General features: G+C 51.1%; 1 protein-coding gene across 3 annotated transcripts in view; it reads right to left on the reverse strand.

Moving 5' to 3' along the window:
* Positions 1-442: 442 nt before the first annotated feature.
* Positions 443-23,361, reverse strand: part of SHISAL1 (shisa like 1) — a 78,948-nt gene continuing 56,029 nt past the window's right edge. The window contains exons 5-6 of one of the 3 annotated variants that reach the window (XR_014295398.1): positions 11,181-11,443; positions 443-6,267 (exon numbers count right to left, since the gene is read on the reverse strand). Coding sequence is in view for 2 of the 3 variants with exons in the window: in XM_082636887.1 (XP_082493013.1) it covers position 2,769 (1 nt within the window). In the remaining variant the exon portion in view is untranslated. The remainder of the gene's footprint in view (positions 6,268-11,180; positions 11,444-23,361) is intronic. The other 2 variants (XM_082636887.1, XM_082636886.1) reach the window with 2 other exon arrangements.

Consider the following 23,361-nt stretch of genomic DNA (forward strand, 5'->3'; position numbering starts at 1 on the left):
CACGCTGCCCCAGCCTCAGGCGCAGGGGAAGGGGGTGGTGCTGGAGGGGGTGTGTGCGAGGGGACGGCGCTGCATCCCCAGCAATCGTCGCTGACGGCCCGCGGCTTGCAGCCCCTCCTGCCGCCCGCCAGTGCCCCTTTGGAGGCTCTGTCTCCTTTCCGACCTGGCTCTTGCCCTCTGGGAGGCGGTGTCCATCAGGCCTCTCCATCTGCCCTTGGGCTGGACCCTCTGAGGCTTCCCGGAGGGACCCATGTGATCAGCTGCCCCTAAAAGCACCCCAGCAGCTTCTTAGCTGAGATCCCAGGCCCTGGCCGTCCACCCTCCCGACAGAGTGACAACAAATGTGAGCGCAGCTTCCCCCGAGCACATTTTTGAAACATTAAAGCAAATTTTAATACAGGGAAGAGTTGATGTGACACTCCTTTATTAAAACCTAAGGACGTCTTTATAAAAACTACTGTATATAAAGACAAAAGCAGTGCAACAGCGGTCCGTGTAAAACACATTATTATTATTATTACATTATATTATTATTATTAGGAATATTATTGGTTTTTGGTTTTCCCAGTTATCAGCCTGCTCACGTGAAGTAGGGGTTTACAGGAGAGAGAGAAGTCTGTCCCATGGTGTCTGCGCCCTTGTCCGGCTGATCCTGGGGAGGACACACCGACCCTGGGGTGGGGGTTCCTACCTTGTCAGGGTGACAAAGCCCCCCACTCTCGCAGTCCCCACTTAGTTATTGCCCATCACCCAGACCCTGACTGTTTGGTTATTTGACAGTGACATATCCCACTAGCTTTAACCTAGAAGATGGGGAAGAGACAGGAAGGAACCGAGGTGAGAACTTGAGGTGAGTTTCCAAGAAGAGATTCTCTTGGGGACACCAGTTTGGTTCCAGTTGTGGCCACACTGGGTGCCCACAGAGGCCGTGTAATCTGTAAGTTTTGATCATGTGCACGGTGACCCTTTCTGGGGTTCGCTGACTTTGATGGGATCCTGCACATTTCGGAGAGCAGTTTAGGGCAATTCACAGGGCACCTCACTGCACCATCCCTGGGGTCACTGTTCACAGCACAGTCTATAGAAACGGTGCCCCCTGGAGGTGGGCACTGCAGCAGCCCTGAATTTCAGTCCAGCAAGGGCAAACAGGTCAGGGCTTTGATGTGAAGATAGGAGTTTTAGGTAGAGTGTAACTAATAGTCAAAGCTGCTCACTCATCAAGCATCTATCTAGCACCAACTGTCTGGCAGCATCTTGGACTGAAAACTTGGGGGCGGGGCGGGGGGAGACAATGCCACCTCCAAGGTCACTTATTCTCCTTATGAATTTGAGCATTCCTAACAGTTAGGCACAACAAGTCATTTCACAGGTGATCCCAGCCTCTCCCTCAGACACTGCATGTTCCCTGACATCTCCGTCTACAGCAGGAACAGCTCCCGGAGGGGCACTGGGTAAATATTTGTTGAATAGATGAATGAATGCATGCATGAACAAATGGAATTTCTAGAATCTTCTACCTCACCTGACTGCTAAACTCAACATTCACGTTTTCAGGCCACGGGCTCCAAAGCTGCATACATTCACTTAATCACCATCTGGGGCTGCATTTGTGCTGTAAGGAGGGGCTGGGGAGCCTGGCGTGGCATTGGTCAGACGGAGGGTGTGCCGTGTTTGTTTTCTGGAGGGGACAGGACATCATTCCAGGCTGGTGGTGAGTTCTGGGGCTGCAGGTGGCAGTGACCAGAGTGTCACCCACTCACTGGGTGGGTGGCTGCCCTGCTGACCTTTCAGATGGCCAGTGGGTACAGGTAGACACTGTCTATGCTCGCCAGGTGAGCAGTAAGATAAGAATCCCCCAAGGTTGCTGCAGAGAGGGGAGCCCACCCAGACGTGTCTGCAGTGATGTGGCTGCCCCTCCACATGGATAAGAAATGCCCCCAGCAACTCCTCTCGGGGCTATCATGTCAACTTGGATCACTGCAGAATCTGCAAATTCACCTCTGAGGGCCACCTAAGGCATGGCTTCTGCCATTGCTGGGGATCAATCAGCCAAACTGAAAAAATGAAAATAAATCAATCAACAATTTTTAAAAAGTCTGTGACTCTGGGAAACTAATCTTCTTTTACGGCACGACCTCTAGGAGACACAGTAAATGGGGTGTCAGAGGAGCCAGGAGATGGGGCCTGGGCAGGGACTGTGGTCTGGAGGGACAGCAGAGGGCCGGGACACCGGCCTGGTGTGGACAGGGGTCTGGGGGCCTGCTGGGTACATGGGAGACGGTGCCAGGCTCGATATGACGGGAATGGCCTAAAGGGAGCTTTTGATTTGATGGTGAGCTGAGAAGCGTCTCTTGGTAGAAGAAGCCTGTTAACCACCATTCCTGGCTGTGTTTTCCCTGATGCCCCCAAGCCTTCCTTTCTAGCCATGGAGCTGAATTTGCATGAAGGGTTTTTTGGATGAAGAGGGGATATGCCACCACTCCAGGAATGCTAGCTGCCTACCTGTTATTTCTCTAAAGCATCAGAGATGGGTTCATCAGAGAGATGGGATCTACCTGCAGAATCACATGTGTGCATGTGTGTGTGTGAGTGTGCATGTGCTTTCAGTTAAGGCCTGTTTCCTATAGGTCCTGGTCGGCGTCAGATGTCGGGCTGGCAGCTGGCGGCCCCAGGCCCTTCTGCGCTGGCGGGCAGCTCCTTGAGGTGCAGGGGGATCTCAGAGGTTCAGGTGGGGGCAGAGAGGCCCATGGGTGCTACCAGGTATTGGTTCTGTGTAGAGATTCCAAAATGCACAATTACGCTATACACAGATGAGAAGGAAAGCATAAAACTGCTCGTTATAACACACAGTTCCCAGTGGGAAAAAGTTCTTACAAATACAGGGAGTCAAAGACAAGTTCCTCAGCGGATATATTGCCATCTTCTTTCTCTTCTTTTTGTTTTTCTTTTTGCAGTATTATTATTGTTATTTTTACAAATTATGTGGTTATAGCCAGAAGCTCACAGTAAAAAGTAAAACTAGGCAGCTCGAAAAATCAGGTCAGGGAGTCACTAAAAAACACTAACTCTGTAAATCTCTACTTGAACCTGTCACTACCCTGCATCGTATTCTCAGGGACACTCTACTCATTGGCACATCTGCCTGCCATGGTAGGATGGGACAGGTTTTTATCGGGATGGCCCATGTCCCAGGGGCTTTGAGGAGCCCTTGACATTGAGAGGGAATGAACCACACACGTGTGCCTTTCAGATGGGCATTCACACCCACGCACACTGCCCTCTCCCCTCAGCCACTCCGTCCCACGCCAACACCCCACACACTTGACAGGTGAGGCTCAGAGAGGTGAAGCGATTGCCCAATACCACCCAGCGGGGAAGGGGCAGCGAGTGCTGTGGGTCCCTGCACTCCGTCCCCTGCATCCCAGGCTGCCCTGTGTCAGTTTGCTAAGTCTGTGATGTCTGCTGAGCTTCACGATGAGGGGCCGCCTGCATTCAACAGACGTTCTGATCTCCAGCCCGGCTGCACCAGTAAACCTCCACCACGGGGTCATCAGTCATTCCTGGAAAGACCTCTGGTGGAGTCAGGAGCAGTGCCTTGCAAGTTCTCAAGCCCAGGATGCAGATCAGGGGAACCCTAGCCCCTGCTGGTCTCTGTGACAGTGACCTCTGGCTCTAGTGTTCAGGGCAGAGAGGCAAGGCCACCAGCTCCTTCTTGGCAGAGGAAGCGTCTCCGTGTGAAGAGCTGCATGAGCAGCACCCAGAACCGCAGGAAGCCAGAGATGTAAGCCCCCTAAAAATACCTGGTCTGAGCCCTTCCTTTTAGTGAAGGCAGAGAAGGCACAGAACTTGCCTGAGGTCACACTGGTCTCAGTGCAGAGCTGACGTCAGAATCTGGCTCTGTGCCCACACTCCTCTCCCCAAGGCTCAGGTTTCTCTGATTCCTGAGGCTATGCACATGGGTTGCAGGTGTTTGCTGATCCAGCTGGGCTGAATGGCTGCTGAGCACCCCTCCATGGCAACTGTTGCTCTGCATGGACAAGGCCCAGGGGCAGGTCCTGGCACGTCTCAGCGTCCAGGGTAAAGCAAGCCATGTCTATCCCTAATCAAGACCCCAAGCAAAGGTTATCTGACATTGCCTCTGCCAAACCTGTACACCTGGGCCCTGGTAGCACTGTCTGGAGAAGACGGGACTCAAGCCACAGGTCTGGGTCTTCCTTAGCTTGCCTGTGTGACCTTGGGCAAGCCACTTGACCCATCTGAGGCTCAGCATCCGAGTCCACGAAATGCAGAGAGTCCCTTCTTTATGGGCATTGAGAGGATGAAAAGCCAGGCTGGATGGAAAATGCTTGACACCCTGGAAACTTCTTTCTGCTTTATCAAAGGACGGGTGTTATGTTTTTCCAGGCTAAGGTGACTCACAGCGGACCACGGCATCTGGGCTCTCACCCACCTCTCTTTCCGCCCTTCCTCTGTGTCCCAGCCAACCTGGATTTCTTTTGGTTCCTTGAAAGCATCAAGCTAGTTGCTGCCTCAGGGCCTTTGCACTAGCTGTTCCTTCTGCCTGGAGTATCTTTAATGTCCATGGCTGGCTCTTGCTTATCCTTCAGAGCTGGGCTTAGCCTGCTCAGAAAGCCCTTCCCAGACCACCCAAGCTCAACAGGACCCCCACGAACATTGTTTTGACCAAATTCTCGGCTTAGGGCTCACTGTTATTGCTAATTTCCTTATTCACTGCTTATTTCTTCCCTGTCCTCTCCCCCAGCTGGGACACCAGCACCACGAGCAGGGGCCTGCCTGCTCACTGCCACGTCTGATGGGCAGAGGGTCTGTGGAAGACACTGGGTCCTGCTGAGAGAGGGTATGCGAGCAGAGGAGCCGGGCCCACCCAGCTGGGCGCTGGGGGAGATTTTTGGCTTCACTAACACCAGGGGAATGAGGGTGTCTACACTGCCACCTTGGCCCTCGGGGATTTATGTGATCATTTCCTAGGTCATGCCCTTCCGTGTGTGTGCCCCCGGGCTGGCGGTGGTGAGCTCTGTGGACAGATGTTACGGGCATCCAAGTTTTTGTGGAAGTCCCGCCTTAAATGGGAAGAGCTTCTAGAACCTTCCCCTCTGCATTTCCACAGTGCTCATCACTCTGTCCAGCAAAGATCTGTGTGTCTGTCTCTCCCACCAGATGCAGCTCCCCCAGGGCAGGGACGAGGCCAGCCTGACTCATCTCCCTTCCCAATTGCTGCCCAGCAGAGGACTGGCAGACAGTAGGTGCTTAACCAGAATGTGCCCTGTGTAGGCGGGTCCTGCGGCAGCGACGGTGGAGAGCTTGGGTGATGGCCCATCCACTGAGAAGCCACTGGGGAGATGCTCCAGGGACTATGTTGGGGGTACCCTGGGCTGGGGAGCTTGGAGTTTGGGTTCTTATACCTCTGAGGTCAAACCGAGGACTGGTCTCCTCCTGGCTGTGAGACATGGGCCATTTCTGCAGGGAGTTCATCCCACCCACCTCCCAGGTGATGAGAGAGGGCGTACGTGAAGATAACCTAGTGCCTGCCCCGAGGATGGCCTGAGATGTGTCTCTCATTATCACTGTCATTATGGGAACAAATTCCATAAGAACGAAACCCCACCTGCATTTCGCATCCCCAGCACCCCCTGAGACACAGTGGGGCTGTGACCTGTGCTTGCCCACTCCATCTGGCTCACAGCTGCTGCAAGAAGCTGGAGCCCGGACACTGGGCCAGACCCCCAGCACAAGGTGACTCAGGCCCATCAGAGAACTTGGGGGGACCCCAAAAAAACAAACAAAAAGGATACCCCTGATCACACACACACACACGCACACACACTCACATTCAATATTCTGACACAGAGAGGCCTACAGGCCACTACAGGAGGAAGCAGAGGCAAGGGAACCACGCACAGCAACGACACATGGCCTGAATCCTCCCGGCTTCACTTGGCCGGGGCAGCTGTGTTGGTCATCCTGAGTCCACCATGGCACCACCTCTCAGAAGCCACCGGCCCAAAATGGGACTATTGCTTGCAGACGGGTGGCTCAGAAGCCCCTCCCTGCACCCGGCCCCCACCCCTGGGTTTGCTCGTAGTGTTAGAAGTCTGAGGAAGGGTTCGGCACAGGCAGTGTTTTCTCCTCTGCCACCACCGCGGCCGTCTTGGCTCTCCCTGGCGTCTTGAAGTGGTACTTCTTGGAGTCTGAGCCAGGTGCTTTGGGTCTCACCTCCCCCATCCTGAGGCACGGCAAAAGGGTTTTCTAGGGAAGTAGAAGGGAACAAAGTATCACATAGTGTCTCCTCCATGGGGATGCACTGGGGACATTTCTCTCTGGCCTCAGTTCCAGGAGAACCCAGGTTTTTCTCTGAGCACATGACATTTTTTTGTCTTCTAGATATTGAGACCTGTTTGACTTTAAGGCTGGAAGCAAGACAAGCAGGTGTGCTGTCACTATGGTTTCATACAGCACTAGTGCCCCTGGCCCAAGCAACAAGACAAGAAAAGAGCATAGAGTGTCAGGAGTGGACTAGAAGAACCCTAATTACCATTATTGGCAGATCATGTACATAGAAAACCCAAGAGAATCAACAGGCTAATTATTAGAACAGAGAGTGCAGATACAAAGATACAATTTTCAATCTGTAAGACAAAACCAGATCAACTTATAAAACCAACAGTGTTTTTTTACCTCAGTTGTTACCAGGGTGATTATATGTCTTGGCTTAGGATAGTCCCAGTTGATACTTATTGTTCTGACATAATTTTTAATATTGTTCCCTTTTCAGCCTCAAAAGTATTCTACTTTGGATGATAAACCAGATGGTCACCCTTGTTATAACAAACTAGAAAATATTAAGAACAGATACAGATAACACTCATAATAATAAAAAGAACCATTGTGAATCTTGGTGTCACACCACTGGATAGGACCATATCATACAAAGTCATGGAGAGGAAACCAGGACACTCCTGGCACATTGACAGGTCACGAGATCCCTGAGATAAGGTCAAGAGTGTAAACACCAGCCCACGGGGCACTTACAGCTTTGACTGGCAGAGTTGAGTTGCCTTTGTTCTTTCTCCTCTTGAGATCACCTCTAAACAAGGATAATGAGGAACAGAAATACAAACTCCATCTCTGGCAGACACAGTGAATCCCGTGTCCTATAGCCATTTATAGGGGCAATTACCCAGTCACAAATATTCACCTTCCCATACTCCCTTGCAGACCGGAGTGGTCACATACCCACTCTGGCCAATGCTATGCAAGTGGAAGTCTACTGGGAAGGGGACACGGATCCAGAGGAAGAGCGTGAGAACAAAGGACCTTCACTAATGTGGCTGGAGTGGGAAGCAGGGAGAAACCTGGTTCTGGTGGCAGCCCCAGATTGTGCACCTCCACACCATTGTAGCTGGGTTTCTGCAACTTGTATCTGATTACAGCTACTAACAGATAAACCATCTTCCACCAAACTCCAGTGTGTTCCAGGGGCAAGGGGGGAAGTTAATGGAGGGGTTAAGCCAACAAAGTCCATCTTTCCAGAGGGCTTGATACTCCAAATGGCAGAGTCAACACCCCATCCTGCATCACTGGGCTCTGGGTGACAGATTCCGTGGTCCCGCATCACCTGCTTTATCATTCTACATCCAGTACACCAAATATTTTACTTACTGGTCTAGCTTATTGTTTGTCTCTCCCAACTAGAAAATAAGCTACATGAGGGTGAAGGTATTTGTGTGTTGTGTTCATTTTGGTATTGCCAGGATCTGGAGCAGTAACTGGTACACATAATAAGTCTTTGTTGAATGAATGAATGAAGCAAGAATTTAAAGCCCAGATGAACCCGATTTTAAGTATAAAGTCAACAGAAAAACTTTTAAAAACACATTTTTGATTTATAGCTCCCATGAGCCCTTCTTGCATAAATTAACAGAGGATACATAGAGGATAATAAAGGATAATATCCTATACCTTAGGATAATGAAGGGTAAATAGAGCAACTCTGGCAAGAGTACTAGCAATGAGAATCTATTTAACTGTAGGACTATGTCTGAAACTAGTGTATTGTGACTGTTATAGAAAAGAACAAAAAAGAAAACAGAGAACCAATATAAACTATAGTAGGGAAGGTGGAGGTCAGAAAGAAGGAGGTAATACATGTAAACTATGTCTTATTTGCTTATAGTTGGGAGTCCAAAAATATCAGTTAGAGTTGGAAATAACATTAGAGGTACAAAGGTAAATGGAAAAACTAATATAATATAATCAACTAAAATCATTTGATGGAAGTGAGAGAAGGGGAGGGAGAGTAGATATGTTCTAATTTGGGCATCATTCATAGTAGGGAGAAAATAAACATTGTCTAAAGAAATAGAGGATTAAGGGTATCATATGACAGTATAATTAGGAAGATAACTATGGGATGAAAAACACAGCTTTCCAAATTGTCAGAAGATATATACACAAAAAATAAAACAAAGAAAACAGAGGCCATATGGTGAAAATTGACAACCCCCACAAAAGCTATAAAAGCAGAAAGCGTGTCATAAACTATGATGACAGAACTAAGACTAAATGTAGCTCCCATATTAGTAAATGTTAATGAGCCATACACACTTGCTGAAAAAAAAAAAGACTCAGACTGGATTACAAGCAAAATCTACTGAAGGTAGAATAACTCAGAAAGGTTTCATATAATAGGATGAGTAGATGATGAAAAAGTTTTGGAGATGGACAGTAGTGATGGTTGTACAACAGTGTGAATGTACTTAATGCCACTGAATGGTACAGTGGTTAAAATGGTAAATTTTGTTATGTGTTTTGCCACAATTACACAAGAAAGAATGGGCAGAAACAAAACAAGTGCAAACCAAGAGATACCAGGGGTCTTGATCTGAATGTTAGACAAAGCTGAAGTCAGGGCAAGAAATAGAGAATGAGAAAAAGAAGGCATTGTGTGGGGATCAAGGATGAAAGTCACCATGAGGACTTAAAGTAATCAGTGTCTTTGCACCAAATAACAGTCTCAACATTCATAGAGCAAGAAATCTGAAAATGTAGGAAGAAAAAGACAGAGTATGGTAATATTGGTGCATTTTAATTCACCTCTCTCAGTCCCTCACAGATTAAGTTGACAAAAACATAAATAAGGTATAGAGAGCCAAATAACCTAATTAATAACATAGTATGTGTGTGTATTTTTTGAAATTTATTTATTTATTTATTTGTTTGTTTTTGGCTGCATTGGGTCTTCATTGCTGCGCATGGGCTTTCTCTAGTTGTGGCGAGCAGAGGCTACTCTTCATTGCAGTGCATGGGCTTCTCATTGTGGTGGCTTCTCTTTGTTGCAGAGCATGGGCTCTAGGCACATGGGCTTCAGTAGTTGTGGCACGCGGGCTCAGTAGTTGTGGCTTGTGGGCTCTAGAGTGCAGGTCCAGTAGTTGTGGTGCATGGGCTTAGTTACTCTGCGGCATGTGGGATCTTCCCGGACCAGGGCTTGAACCTGTGTCCCCTGCATTGGCAGGCAGATTCTTAACCACTGCACCACCAGGGAAGCCTTAGGGAAGCCCTATGTGTGTGTATTAAACAGAATCTTCCTTCTGTTCAAATGCTCTTGAAAATGCACACACAAAAAGCAATTATCAGGCCACAAAGAAATTAAATTCCAAAAAGTAGATGTAAGACAACATTCTCTGATCACAATACACTAGAATTTGAAAATGTTAATAGCAATACCACAAAACAAAACCCAAGAAGTTTAAAAATGCTTTAAAATAACTCTTGCGTCAAAGATAGAGCAAAAAATCAAAGTTGCAGAATATCTAGACAATAATGAAAATAAAAAGATTACATTTCAGAACTTGTGAGATGCAGCCAAGGCAATGCTCAGAGGAAAATTTATAGCTTTAAATATTTATATTAATAAATAAGAGAACATGAATTAGCTATCCACCTAAAAAATTAGGGAGAAAAAAGGCAAAATACTGAAGGAAGGCATTGGAAAGCACTTGATAAATTAAAACTGAAATGAAGTTAAAAACATAAAAGGAAGAAATGAATAAATAAATCCAATTTCTTATTCTTTTTGAAAAACAGGACACATTAACTGTTGGTGACTCTAATAAAGCAGAAGGAGAAAGTGACCACTTAAAAGTTATGTGTACTTTTCCTTTCCAATTCCGCTTCTCCACTATCTCTTAACCCCTCTAGATAGGCTTTTGACCCAACTCTCCTGCAGAGTTTACCCTTGTTAAGGTCACCAAAGACCTCCGTGTTGCTAAATCCAGTGGTCAATTCTCAGCCCTCCTTTTACTTGTCCTCTTGGCAGCACTGACACAGGTGATCACTTTTCCTGCTTCCAGGACACTCCAGGCCCCTCTCTTGGTTCTCCTCCTAATTTTCTTGCTGCTTCTTCTCAAGCTCCTCCGTGGGTCCCTCCCCATCTTCTCGGTCTCCTCTTCTCCTTTCCATATCTACTCACTCCTGAGGAAATCATGTCCTCCCAAGGAATTAACTACTCTACATACATTAATGTCTCTTTCAGCCTCAGGCTCACACCATAGCTTCAAGCTGTCTACTTGACATCACCAACTGTATATTTAATAGGCATCTCAAACTTAATATGCTCAAAACTAAAATCCCGATCCTCTGCCCCAAATCAGCTTTTCCCACAATTTTCCTGACTTCAGTAAATACAACTCCAACAGAGTCCCAGAGCATCTTTGGCCCCTCTCTTTCTCTCACCCCCAAATCCAGTCCACTAGTAAATCCTTCGGACGTATACATCAACCTTGCCTTTCTGCCACCTCCATTGCTTCTACCATGGCCTCCTCGCTTATCAAGCTCTTCTGTCTATTCTCCATACAGCAGCCAGAGGGATCCTGTGAAAATCCATGTCACATATCATGTCCCTCCTCTGCTCACTGGCTCCCATCTCACTCAGACTAGAAGCCAAAGACCTTCCTCTCCATCCGCTCTGGTCACATCCCTTATCTTCTCTTTTTTGCTCACTCCACTCCAGCCGTGATGGCTCATTTTACGTGTCAACTTGACTGGGCCACGGGAGTGGTGCCCGGATATTTGATCATACGTGGTCCTGGGTGTGTCTGTGAGGGTGTTTCTGGATGAGATTCATCTCTGAAGCTGTAGACTGAGTCAAGTGGATCACTTACCCAATGCAGGCAAACCTCCTCCAATCCACTGAGGGCCTGGATAGAAGAAACAGGCAGAGGAAGGGAGAATTCCCTCTCTGCCTTCCTGTCTTTGAGCTGGGTCATCAGTCTTTTCCTGCCTTCAGACTTGGATTTGGACTGGAATTTACACCATTGGCTCTCTTGGTTCTCAGGCCTTCAGACTTGGAGTGGTACTGGGCCATCAGCCCTGCTAGATCTCCAGCTTGCCAACTACAGGTCTTGGGACTTCTCAGCCTCCAAATCTGCATGAGCCAATTCCTTGGAGTAAGTCTCTTTATATATATAGCTATCTCTATGTAGATTTTACATATTTTATCTGTATTATATAGAGACATATATTTATAGAGAGATATCTATCTATAATCTAGATTTATATATAGATATCTACATCTATGTCTATACTATATCTATATCTGTATCGAAATCTATCCTATTGGTTGTGTTTCTCCAAGAACTTGGACCAAGACAGCACCTGCACCAGCATGCTTCCCTCTCTTCTCCCAGATAAACACGTGGCCATTCCCTTACGTCCTTCAAGTCACCTATTACTGAGACCTTCTCTGACCACCTTATTGAAAGTTGGACTCCATCATCAACTCCCTCCCTGCTCTCATAGTGTTTTTCTCGCTAGCACTTATCACCATCTAACAGTCCACGTATTTTATGTACGTATGTATTTTATTTTATTTTTTATTTGGCCGTGCCGCCCTGCATGTGGGATCTTAGTTCCCTGACCAGGGATGGCATCCGCGTCCCCTGCAGTGGAAGCGCAGAGTCTTAACCGCTGGACCACCAGGGAATTCCACACGTATTTTAAATTGTCTGTAGCCTCCATATAAATGGGGGCTGGCCCACTACTCTACCCCCAGGACCAATAACGACACCTGGCACAGAGCAGGCACTCAGGAAAGATGGGGGGAACAGACAAATAACAAGAGAAGAACGAGGGAGCCTACCCACTCAACGCCTGTGCAACAAAATCAGAAACTTTGATGGGATGGGTGAATTTCCAAGACAATAGAAACTGCCCAGAGAATCCAGGAAAAGAGAATCTAAACAAAGCAATTGCCAAAAAGAAAGAGAGAAACTGTCCAATGGCAAATCCAAAGTCTAAAATAAGAGACATGCAAATGAAAGCCATAATGAGAAAGCATTCCAGAGCACAGACCAAAGGAAGCTTCTACATTCCTCCACTCATCACGTCTGCAGAGATCAAAAAGGTTGAGTGCACCATGTATTTGCTGGGTTTTGGGGGGGAAACCTCTGCTTTGTGCTGGTGGGAGGGACATCAGGTCACTCCTGGAAGGCAGCTTGGCGCGCACCCAAGTTATAGATGCGCATGCCCTCTGACCCAGTAATTCCACTTAACCATTATCCTACAGATACGCTCACAAGGGCAAAATTCTTACAAGCTCATTTATTGCAGTAATGTGGGTAAAAGTGGAGGATTAGGATCAAAGAAATGTCCATCATTGGGGAGCTGGTTCAAAAACAATGGCTCCCCATGCAGTGGAGACCAAAGCAGAATGATGCCTTCTGGAAGCCCCTGCTGGTGGCATCTTCTGCCAGGCCTGGGCTGGGTGCTGAGACACAGACCTGGAAGGAGTGGGCCCAGCCCTCGAGTGCTCTGAGCTAGGCGGGGAGCCACACTGGGACCCTAAAACAAGAGCGAAAGATCCGCACTATGTCAGTGCTGAGTGGCTGGGGGCGTGGCTTTGATGGGGGCGGGGACCCAGGGAAAACTCATGTCAGGAAGTGGGGGAAGGCACATCAGGAGGAGGGCGCAGCCTGAGCCAAGGCCAATCAGAGGGTCACAGCAGGTGACGCAGGATCTTCCTGGTGGGCTGAGGCTAGACAGACATCCACCGAGCACTTCAACTGCCAGGTGAAGGCACTACATGAGATCCCAGGGCTCTGGGACGTAGACATGGAAGATCCTTCCTAATCCCAAGAAAGGCCAGAGTTAGGGCTGCTGTGATGGGGTATCTCTTCTGGGCTGGGCACTGTCCAAGCACTTTCTATGCCTAGTCTCACTTCGCTCTCCCAACAGCCCTACAAAGGGGGACTCCTATTTCTCCTATTTACAAGTGAGGAAACCGAGGCTCAGGAAGGTAGTGTGACTTGCGCAGAGTCACATATCTGGCTAGTGGCAGAGCCAGGAGTCCAGGCTGTGCTGCCAGCCACTGGGCTGCACTGCCACCCCTCAGGTGCAGGGTGGCGGCCTGGATAGGCTGGCTGTGGGGAGGCCAGTTGAGCAGCAGACACTGCTGCCCTGGAGAGAGGGTGCAGGGCTGGGACCCAGATGGGGCCCACCAGGATAAGGAGGGTCTCCAGCTGGCTTCTGCAACCTAACCGGGGAGATAAGACAGAGCACCTGGCAATTTGAATAACAATGAACGCTTCCAGAAGGCTGAGAATCTGTCACAATAACTGCTCAGGATAAAAGCCCTGGTGGCGCAGTGGTTGAGAATCTGCCTGCTAATGCAGGGGACACGGGTTCGAGCCCTGGTCTGGGAGGATCCCACATGCCGCGGAGCAACTAGGCCCGTGAGCCACAACTACTGAGCCTGCGCGTCTGGAGCCTGTGCTCTGCAACAAGAGAGGCCGCGATAGTGAGAGGCCCGTGCACCACGATGAAGAGTGGCCCCTGCTTGCCACAACTAGAGAAAGCCCTCGCACAGAAACGAAGACCCAACACAGCAAAAATAAATAAATTAATAAACTCCTACCCCCAACATCTTAAAAAAAAAAAAAAAAAAAAAAAAAAAAAAAAAAGCAGAGGCCTCAGGAGGCACAACATGACTAAACTGCAAGGTGAGCTGCAGAAACTGTGCCCACGGCACCGATAAGAGCTCAGCCTGGATCTAGTGGGGACAATAAGCTGGGAGTGGGGACAGGAGCTTTCAGCTCAATTTCTATTGCGTCCTCACAGCAACTTCTCACAAAGGGGTGAACAATGCGGGACCACCAGGGTGGTAAGAGGGCACTCCCACGGAGGGGAGAGCAGAGTCCCCCAGCACAGAAGGTGGCCTCTTAGTGGCAGAAGGTGTGGTCATGGGGGGCGGCATGGAGGAGGTGTGCTCGTGTAATGAGGATAGAACGTGAAACGCAAGCATGGAGAAAATGCAACGTAAAACTACTGCAGGGAGCTGCCCTACAAGCCCCCTGAAACAACGGGCTAAGATGAGAAAGACTGGTGAGGAGGTGGGGGAGGAGGAACTCTCACCCACGACCTGGGGAGTGCAAAATGGTTCATCTGCTTTGGGAAACTGGGGGAGCTGTACATGCTGAAGTTGAATATATGCCTGTCCCATGATGCTACATATAAACCTGTGTGAGTAGAACTCAGGCCCCCAAAGAGGTCCCCATCCTAATCCCCAGAGGTTGTGAATGTGGCCTCACGTGGTGAAAGGGATTCTGCTGGTGCGAATGAGTCGAGGGCCTTGTGATGGGGAGACTGGTTACCTGGCAGCACAGGCTGGACTCCTAGCTCCACCACTAGCCAGATATGTGACTCTGCGCAAGTCACACTACCTTCCTGAGCCTCGGTTTCCTCACCTGTAAATAGGGGAAATAGGGCTAGGGCTGTTGGGAGAGTGAAGTGAGACTAGGCATAGAAAGTGCTTGGACAGTGCCCAGCCCAGAAGGGATACCCCATCACAGCAGCCCTAACTCTGGCCTTTCTTGGGATTAGGAAGGATCTTCCATGTGGGCCTGAGGTCATCACAAGGGTCCTTAAAAGAGGGGGGAAGGATGGTCAGAGTCAGAGAAAGAGATGTGAGGATGGAAGCAGAGGTCAAAGGGATGCCATCAAAGGAAGGGCCCACACGCCATGGAACACAGGTCACCTCCACAAACTGGCAAAGCCCAGGGAACAGATTCGGAACCTCCAAGGAACCAGCTCTGCCAGCACCTGAATATTAGGGGTTCATAAGGCTCATTTTGAACTTCTGCCCATCAGAACTATAAGAGGATAATTTGTGCTGTTCTAAGCCACTGAGATTGTGGTCACTGGTTGCAGCAGCCACAGGACACTTGTACGACACCCAAGAGAAATGTGTTCACCCATTCACCAGAGTACTTGGCTGTGAATGTTCAGAGCAGCTTTATGGATAATAGAAACAACCCAAATGTCCTCAGCAGGTAAAGGGATAAGCAGAGTGTGCTACATCCATATGATGGAGTACTACACAGCAGTGAAAAGAATAGGCTCTTGACATGCCCAACAACATGGGGGAATTCACCTCATAGATAAAATATTGCGTGAGAGACACTGACCCCAGGCCCCACACCAGCCAATTCCAGCCTAGGAACAGCCCACAGTTGGGCAAAATCACTCGGGCTGGACGTCAGAGGAGTGGTGTTGAGGGGACGCGAGGAAGCCTTCTGGGTGTTGGAATGTTTCAGTTTCAGATTGAAATTCACCAAGCTGTAGCATCAAGATGGGCACTTTATATACTTCAACTGGGAAACAGTGACCAACCTCAGGAAATGAACCTCTGGCCTCACCTTGCATGCCCCAGTGACGGGGAGCTCACTACCTAGTGAGGAAAGCAGCTGGGCTGTGGAGGGAGGCTTCCTGGCAGGAGGCTCTTCCTCTCCTGAGCCCGTAACCTGCTTCTGGCCTCCTCCTCCCCCTGCTGCCAGCTCGGCCTCGGGGTCCTTCACTCTAGTCCTGCAGACACGGTCAGGCTCCATGAGCCTCAGAGCGATCACGCTTCTCTGGATCAGGGCTTCCTTCCGTCCTCCCCTGCTTCAGGCGAGAGCTGCCTGGGCCCAGGCCCCTGGGGTCCCATCAGACTGCTGTCACCTGCTGTCAGTCACCTGCTAAGTGGGGACTTTGTGAGGCTCCCAGGAAGCAGAGCGTGTGAGAACGCCTCGCTCGCAGAAAGCACTCAGGGCATGGATGTCCTGTGAAGTGGGCGGGGAAAGCGTTTCACAACGGGGTCGTTAGAGACCCTCTAGGAAATTTTTATTTTGCCCTTAGCAAGACAGCTTGTTGGGCCTCTAGACGGATGAAGAGGGGCAGTGATCCAGGTGCAGACGGAGCGGCTGAGCAAGGGAAGGTGCGTGTGTGTGTGTGTGTGTATGTATGTGTGTGTATGTGTGTGTGTGTGTGTCGGTGTGGAATGTCTGGGTGTGTGATGTGAACAGTGTCTCTGTGTGTGGTGCATGTGTATGTGTGTGTGCTGGGGAGGCTTTGGGCTAACTGGGTCCCCCTTGAGACCTGGCACCGTGGAGGTGCTCCCAGCAGAGGGTAAAGAACCCGACCGTGGAATCAGGTTGCTTCTCACTGGCTGTTTGACTTCGAATGTGCCAGAGACCTCTCAGAACCTTAGTTTCCACATCCATAAAATGGCCAGAAAACACCTGTCCTGAGAGGCCGTGGTACAGGTGAGATGGGCAGCGCTCTCCCAAGTGCCCCTCGCACCCCAGCTGTGGGTCACCGGGTCTCCAGGAAAAATGAGAGGTCTTGTTTGTGGACAAATTAGAATGATTTGGGGTCATAAGGCACTGCTTCATTTTAAAGAATCTAACATGAAACCTCACTTTCTTCCTGAAGAGAGAAGCCAGCTGCGTAAAAGGCCAGGCGGATGGGAAGGAGAGATGATGCCTTTGGGTGTCAGACAAGCCGTCGCCTCCGTGTGTTTGCAGGAACCACTGACTGTGTCGCGGGACGGACACGGGGCATCATGGGAGCAGCGGGCAGAGGGCCGGGCATTCGGTCCTGGCATCTGAGGTCGACCCCGCCGCTCCAGGATCCCCTGTCTTCAGGCCTTCTGGGCTCCGTCTGCCTCGGGGGCTGCTCCTCCCCAGACTCCTTTGCCGGTGTCCCCTGGTCCCTTCCCCCACACTTCATCCTCTCCCCAGGTGACTTCCTGGCCCCTTCACGACATGATTCCGTGACAAGCCCCCTTGGCCAAATCCAAGCTGGGATTCAACCCAGGTTTTCCTCCAAGTTCCTCCCCGACTTGTGAGTGGCACCGACATCACCCCATCCATGCTCACAGGCACCTCAGACTGCAGACACTCCACAAGGCTGATCCCCAAAGCCATGCCTGCCCCTGGGTCCCCACCTTGGAAAAATCCCACCAGCATCTCCCCAGCGGCTCAGGCCTGAGTCCGGGACACGGTCTTTGGAGCGCCTCACCCCCACCCAATCCACCAGCTGGTCCTGTGGGCTGTCTGCTTCCTTCTCTGCTCCTGCCACAACCCAGCCTGCAAGACAGTGCCAGCCTCTGCTGGACAACCAGCTCCCTTCCCCACTCACTGCCAGGGGGAGCTTTTAAAAAGGCACCTGTCCCTTTCCTGGAGGGTTTCCCCGGTCCCGGGATCAGGAAGCCCACCCCTCACCATGGCCCTGCACATCAGACACTCCCTGCATCTCCCATCCCTCCCCTCCTGTGCTCCCCCTTTCTCCCCACACTCCTGCACCTTGATTTCCTTCTGGTGCATGAATGCACTGGCTCTCTCTGCCTCAGTGCCTTTGCACATGCCACTCCGGGACCTGGAATGTTCCCCGATCCCACCTCAATCTCCTCCAACCTTGGTAGCTCACTCTTTTCCATCCTAAAGGTCTCAGCTGCCCAGAGAGGTAGGAGCAAAATACAGAGGGCCATGAATGCTGAGCCGAGGGCCCGTCCTTATCCTGCAGGCCACAGGAGCCTCAGAAAGGCTTATGGCTGAGGAGGGCTGCCCAGGTGCCTCTGCAGATGCAGGGCTGAAGGCTGCTCTGGCGGGTAGCGGGAAATAGAGGAGGGGTCCATGGGGAGCTGTGCCTGGCTCTGGGGGCATCATTGTTGAAGCCCAGCATGTACCCTTCCTGCCCGTACCCTTTACTCTTCTGCCTGGTGGCATTTCTCACAGAGCTTTGGGTCTTTAAACCTCTACATCTTAAAGGTTAATTTTTAATGTTGCTTTGGTAAATATTTGATGCTGCTGCTTCCACAGGCGCTCTGCATTCTACATTAAATGCCATAAGGTGCTCCAGACTTTGTCCTTTTCATTTGCAGCTTCTGTCCTTAACTCCCCCCTCCTCCTGCTCTACAGAAAGAAAGACTCTCTCTCTTTGTTTCCTGCTACGATCTTTTCAAAGCGCTTTCCACATCCGTTCTTGTCCCCTATCGGCGTCTCCATTAGCCAGATAGAAGGTCAGAGAGGTTCTAAGTTGAAAGGCACCGTAGAAGCATTCTCTCCCTTCCCTCGACTTACACGAGGGGACAGTAAAGCTTGGGGAGGCACAAGGCTGCCCAAGGTTAAACAGCAAGCCAGTGGCAGAGGGGGTTGAACGAGCAGCCGTGACGCCCAGCCCAGGCTCTGCTCTGGGCCCTGGGATCCCCAATAGGACTCAGACTGTCCTTGTTTTCTCAGTGCAGTGGGCACAGATGTGACAACAGACCATGTGGTCCTGGCTGTGATGGGAGCATGGAGCAGGGGGAGAAATCCTCCAGAGGATGGAGGGAGGCGAGTGACCTGAGCAGGGCTTTGAGGGGTGAGTAGGAGCTTGTGGGGAGCTGGGGTAGGGAGCCCAGTGAGGCCAGGCTTGGGTGAGCGTCTCACAGGCACAGACGGAGTCTGATCCATTCTGTGTCCTCAGCCCTGGCCCGGGGCCCAGGCTTTGGTCCAAAATCTCTGGGAAATTAATGTGCCTCCTTGCTCCAGGGCACTTGCACCTTGCCCTTGGCCATCCATGGCTCCTGGTCCCCTGGCCCTGGCAGCATCCATGCCTCTATGCTCCCTCAGTCTGGGCGCTGACCTGGCCCTGTTCCTATTTTACTGCACCCCTGGCTGCCTCAGGTGCCCTGGCCTCTCCCCGCCGCCCTTCCCGCTGCCCTAGGGTCAGGACGGAGGTGGCAGGAGGGGGCTGAGGCTTGGGCCAGGGACACACCCAAGCATATGAACATGCACACAACACACACATCCACACACACACGATACACACATGCGCACACACTATGCCCAAACTGCACACCTGCACTTCACACGCACTATATGCTACACAGGTACACTACAGCCACACTATGTACACAAGCCACACACACAGACTGCACCCTCCTACCCACGTTGTACACACACACACCCCTAGTCTTGGCCTTTACAGGCAGGCTTCACAGCCAGGGAGGAGGCCATCTCTCAAGGGCAACATGACGTGAGTCCGCCTGCCCTCCTGGGACCTCCCTCTGCCCACCTGGCTCACACCTGGCCCTCCTGGCGCCTGCATCTCTGCAGCTCTCACGATGCATGTTCCCCTTTACACGCCCCTCCGCCCCTCCGCCCCCGCCCCGCCTCTTCTCTCGTGTGTCCTTCTGGGCTGTGGCCACACGCGTGTCACCCACGTCAGACCCCACAGTGGTCCTTGGCACTCCCCCTCTCCCGTCTCCCCACATCCACTCCCTCTGTAGGTCCCGCCTAGTCCACCTCCAAGATACTTCCGAATCGGTCCATTGCTCCCCATCACCACCCCCCAGCCTCTACCATCCTGGTCTCTTCCCCGGGGCACAGCGGTGGCCTACGCTTGGCCTCCCTGCCTCCACTCCCGCCTCCCACTGTAAGCCCTGCCCGGGCCACGGATGGGGGAGCTCCCACCAAACTCCCATCAGACCAAGTCGCCTGATGCTGAAAGCCCTCCACCCACCCCACGTTTTCCTTAAACTCACAGACACGCTCCCTCCCATCACAAGGCCGCCAGCTGTGAGTCGCACCATCAGCCGGAACAGTGGCTTTTCATGAAGGAGCGGGCAAGGCTCCATCAAATGCACACAGCCATGGGGGCACATCTGGAGGTGAGAGACGTGACCCCTGGAGTCGTGTAAGTGATGGTGCCGGTCAGGGTCACAAGGACACAGCCACTGGGGTGCTATTGTAGCGACTGGTGTGTCCACACTTGGAGGCAGGGAAGGTCCAGAAAGAGGCATCAAAGGTTCGGAGGAGGGTCACTCAGAGGTGCTGGATGGGAGAAGGGGGCCCATTTGCAGGGGGGCTGGGAGCCAAGTGACAGCCGAGGGGCCTGGATTCATAGAAGGCTCTGGCATTCTACCAGCTCCCCAGGACATGTCTGTGGGGTCTGCTGGCCTGGGGACAGTGGTCAGGAAGGAGGGCTGGACACGGATGGCAAACCTGAAGACAGATGGGGGCCCCAGGGTGCCTCTGCAGCCGTGTCTCCCTGGCTCTGAGACCACCAGGGCCGAGGATGGCTGTCTCCAGCCTCCCAAATTTCAGACAACTCTAGCCGGCCTCACCAGGGAGTGGGCTCTGGGATGTGAAGACCCCAGGGTGACCAGGCCACAACAGGACAAGCCAGCACCCTATCCCCCTGTCTCGTCTCTTTGGATGAGTTGTGACATAAACCCTCGGCAAACTCCAGCTGAGCAGGGGGCATTTGGCAGGGAGCTCTTTTCCCACCCACAAAGTGAGCAGAGACAAGGAAAGGGGGTCCTTTGGGGGTCTTTCCTATGAGTCGGGTGCTGGATTAGGTCCTCTGCACACCCTCTCAGATTCCGTCTTCACTATCCACCCCTATGCCAGGTGGGGATTATTTGCTCCCCCACCAATGTCTACGCTGCAGCTCAGAGAGGTAAAGCAACTTGCCCAAGGATGCACAGCTGGGCAGCCCAGAACCTGGTGCCAGCCCAGCCCAGGGGACTCCCGGGATGCAGCACCCAGAGATTCCCAAAGCCATGTTCCCAGACCTCAGGGCAGGATGGAACCACTCCCAGATCTCGCGGCCAAAGTGACCTGGCAATGGGCTCTCCTCAGCACCCTGTGGGTGCCTTAGAAACAACCAGAAGACCATCCTGGAAGGCTCTGGTGAGGAGCGGGGGAGGGGGTGCCCTCTTGGCCCACAGGCAAGTGCAGGTTTCCGTCGTTCCGAAGGGGCTGGAATGCTCACATTGGGAGACATTTGCTGCCCCAATGAGCATCTATTCTTGGAAGCAAATATTTTAGCAGCTAATGGCGGGGATGGGGGAGCAGGATAAAGAAGGAAAGCTTCCGTGGTCCCCCCTGACCCACACCGATGGAGATAAATTCCTTCTTCCCATGCCCCCTGGCTCCTGATCTGGGAGCTGGGCCTGGGAAGAGCCCTTGAAATAAAGGGTCTGGGGGAACATAACAGTCATCAGCCCAACCACGATTTCCCTCCCTGGTGACCCCGCTTTGTCTGGTTACAGCTGCTGCAGCCCAGAGGGCGATTCTATGGGATTCCTGTCAAATTGACATAAAGGAGCATCTTCCTTTCTTGGGGGTAATGATCCCCGAGATTCGCCCAGGCCTGCATGGAAACATCTCTTTGTTAATTGCTCAGGCGAGCTGGCATCTTTGTTTACACAGTAGCTACCGCAGTTACTGGGTTAGGAAATGTTAATTGATTTCAAACTTGGGAGCTGGGTGGGCCGTGTGGGTCTCCTCCAGGCCGGGTGGCCAGGTGCGAGGGCAGGATTGCAGGAGCCCCTCCCAGGGTTTGAGCGGCCGCCTGGCAGTGTGCCCCTGGGAATAGGGGCGCCACGGGGCTGATCTCCTGCTCTGTTGCCCTGATGCCCCTGTTTTCACAGACAAGCAAACAGGCTTGGCAGGAGCGAGTGACTGGCCCAAGGTCACAGGGCCTGTGGATCTGGTTGGCTGGACCCAAGGCCCTCACTCCCCACCTCCCCACCCCTGCCCTGGCTGAGCTGCATCCTGGGCCCAGAGACAGTGGGTCTAGTTCATTCTGGAAGTGCATTTTCAGTGATTTTCCCAAAACCTTCCCTGAGGTATATTCTCCCTATGGCTGAATACCTTGATTTTCCAGGCAAAGCAAGTGGAGGGCCAGGATCAATTTCCTGCCCATCACCGGCCAGCGTTCCTTGCGGGCAGGGCTGATCCTGTCTCATCTTTCTACCCCCAGCACTTAGCACAGCCGTGACCTAGTGCCAACCTTAGATAAAGTACTGGTTGAATAAATGAGGGAGTTAAGTGTGCCCAAGCTGCAGCTGCACAGCAATGCAGACTGTTTCAGGAAAGGAAGAGAGCAGGATGGAGCTGGAGAGTTTGCAAAGGGATGTCCGAGATGTTTCCTCGGGGTCTGAGACCCAGATGTGTGACAGGGAGGGCTGACCAGGCTCTCTGCCTTCCCACTCCCACTGATTTCTCCGTGCCCAGAAGAACCAGGATCTGGAAAGGGTGGATGAATCTCCCTCCAGAATCACCTTGCTTCTTGTCCCAGCTACTGCTGCCCGGGATGCCTGCCTATGGGTGTCCCAGGGAACGCCGGGACCCTGCTTTCACAAGCACCTAAGAACATGTTTGCTTCTCCACAGTAAGGGGCACAGACCACTGGGGCAGGCAGATCATTGGAGGTGCCATCTGAGCCATGCATAGCGATGAGCTGGCAAACACTTAATGACCTGTTCTCTGGCGGTGGGGGGGCGGGGAGCCCTGATTTGTAGCATTTGCTGCCCACTCCCATGGTGTAAATACTGCCAATATGATGTAGCTGATGGCAGAGTTGGGGAGAGATGGGTGGTAGCCACCATCATGCACGTTTGCATCACACAGATACAACAGACCTAAAACCTCAAGAGCATAGAAAGTAGCCAGTGTAGCATTGCAATTAGGAAGTGAAGAGTTTCAAGTATCTATTACCTTTGTGTTTAATAAAATTTATTTAATTGGAAGTTTATAACATTGAATTTTTATAGTGGTTTAACTACGGGCTCTGAAAATTTCTCAGAATTTAACTACCAGTGCTGCTGAGGTGGCCCCAGCAACTCTTGGATATGTTTATGGATTTGTTTTATGTGTATTAGGAAAAATGTAACTTTTTTTAAAATTGAAGTATAGTTGATTTACAACGTTGTGTTAATTTCTGGTGTACAGCAAAGTGATTCAGTTATACATATATATTCTTTTTCATATTCTTTTCCATTATGGTTTATCATAGGATATTGGATATAGTTCCCTGTGCTCTACAGTAGGACCTTACTGTTTATTTTATATATAGTAGTGTGTATCTGCTAATCCCAAACTCCTAACTTACCCCTCCCCACCCCTTTCCCTTTTGGTAACCAGAAGTTTGTTTTCTATGTCTGTGAGTCTGTTTCTGTTCCATAAATAAGTTCATTTGTGTTGTGTTTTAGATTCCACATGTAAGTGATATCATATGGTATCTGTCTTTCTCTTTCTG

Source organism: Mesoplodon mirus, assembly GCF_964341445.2.
Source record: "Mesoplodon mirus genome assembly, chromosome: 11".
NCBI lineage: Eukaryota > Metazoa > Chordata > Mammalia > Artiodactyla > Ziphiidae > Mesoplodon > Mesoplodon mirus.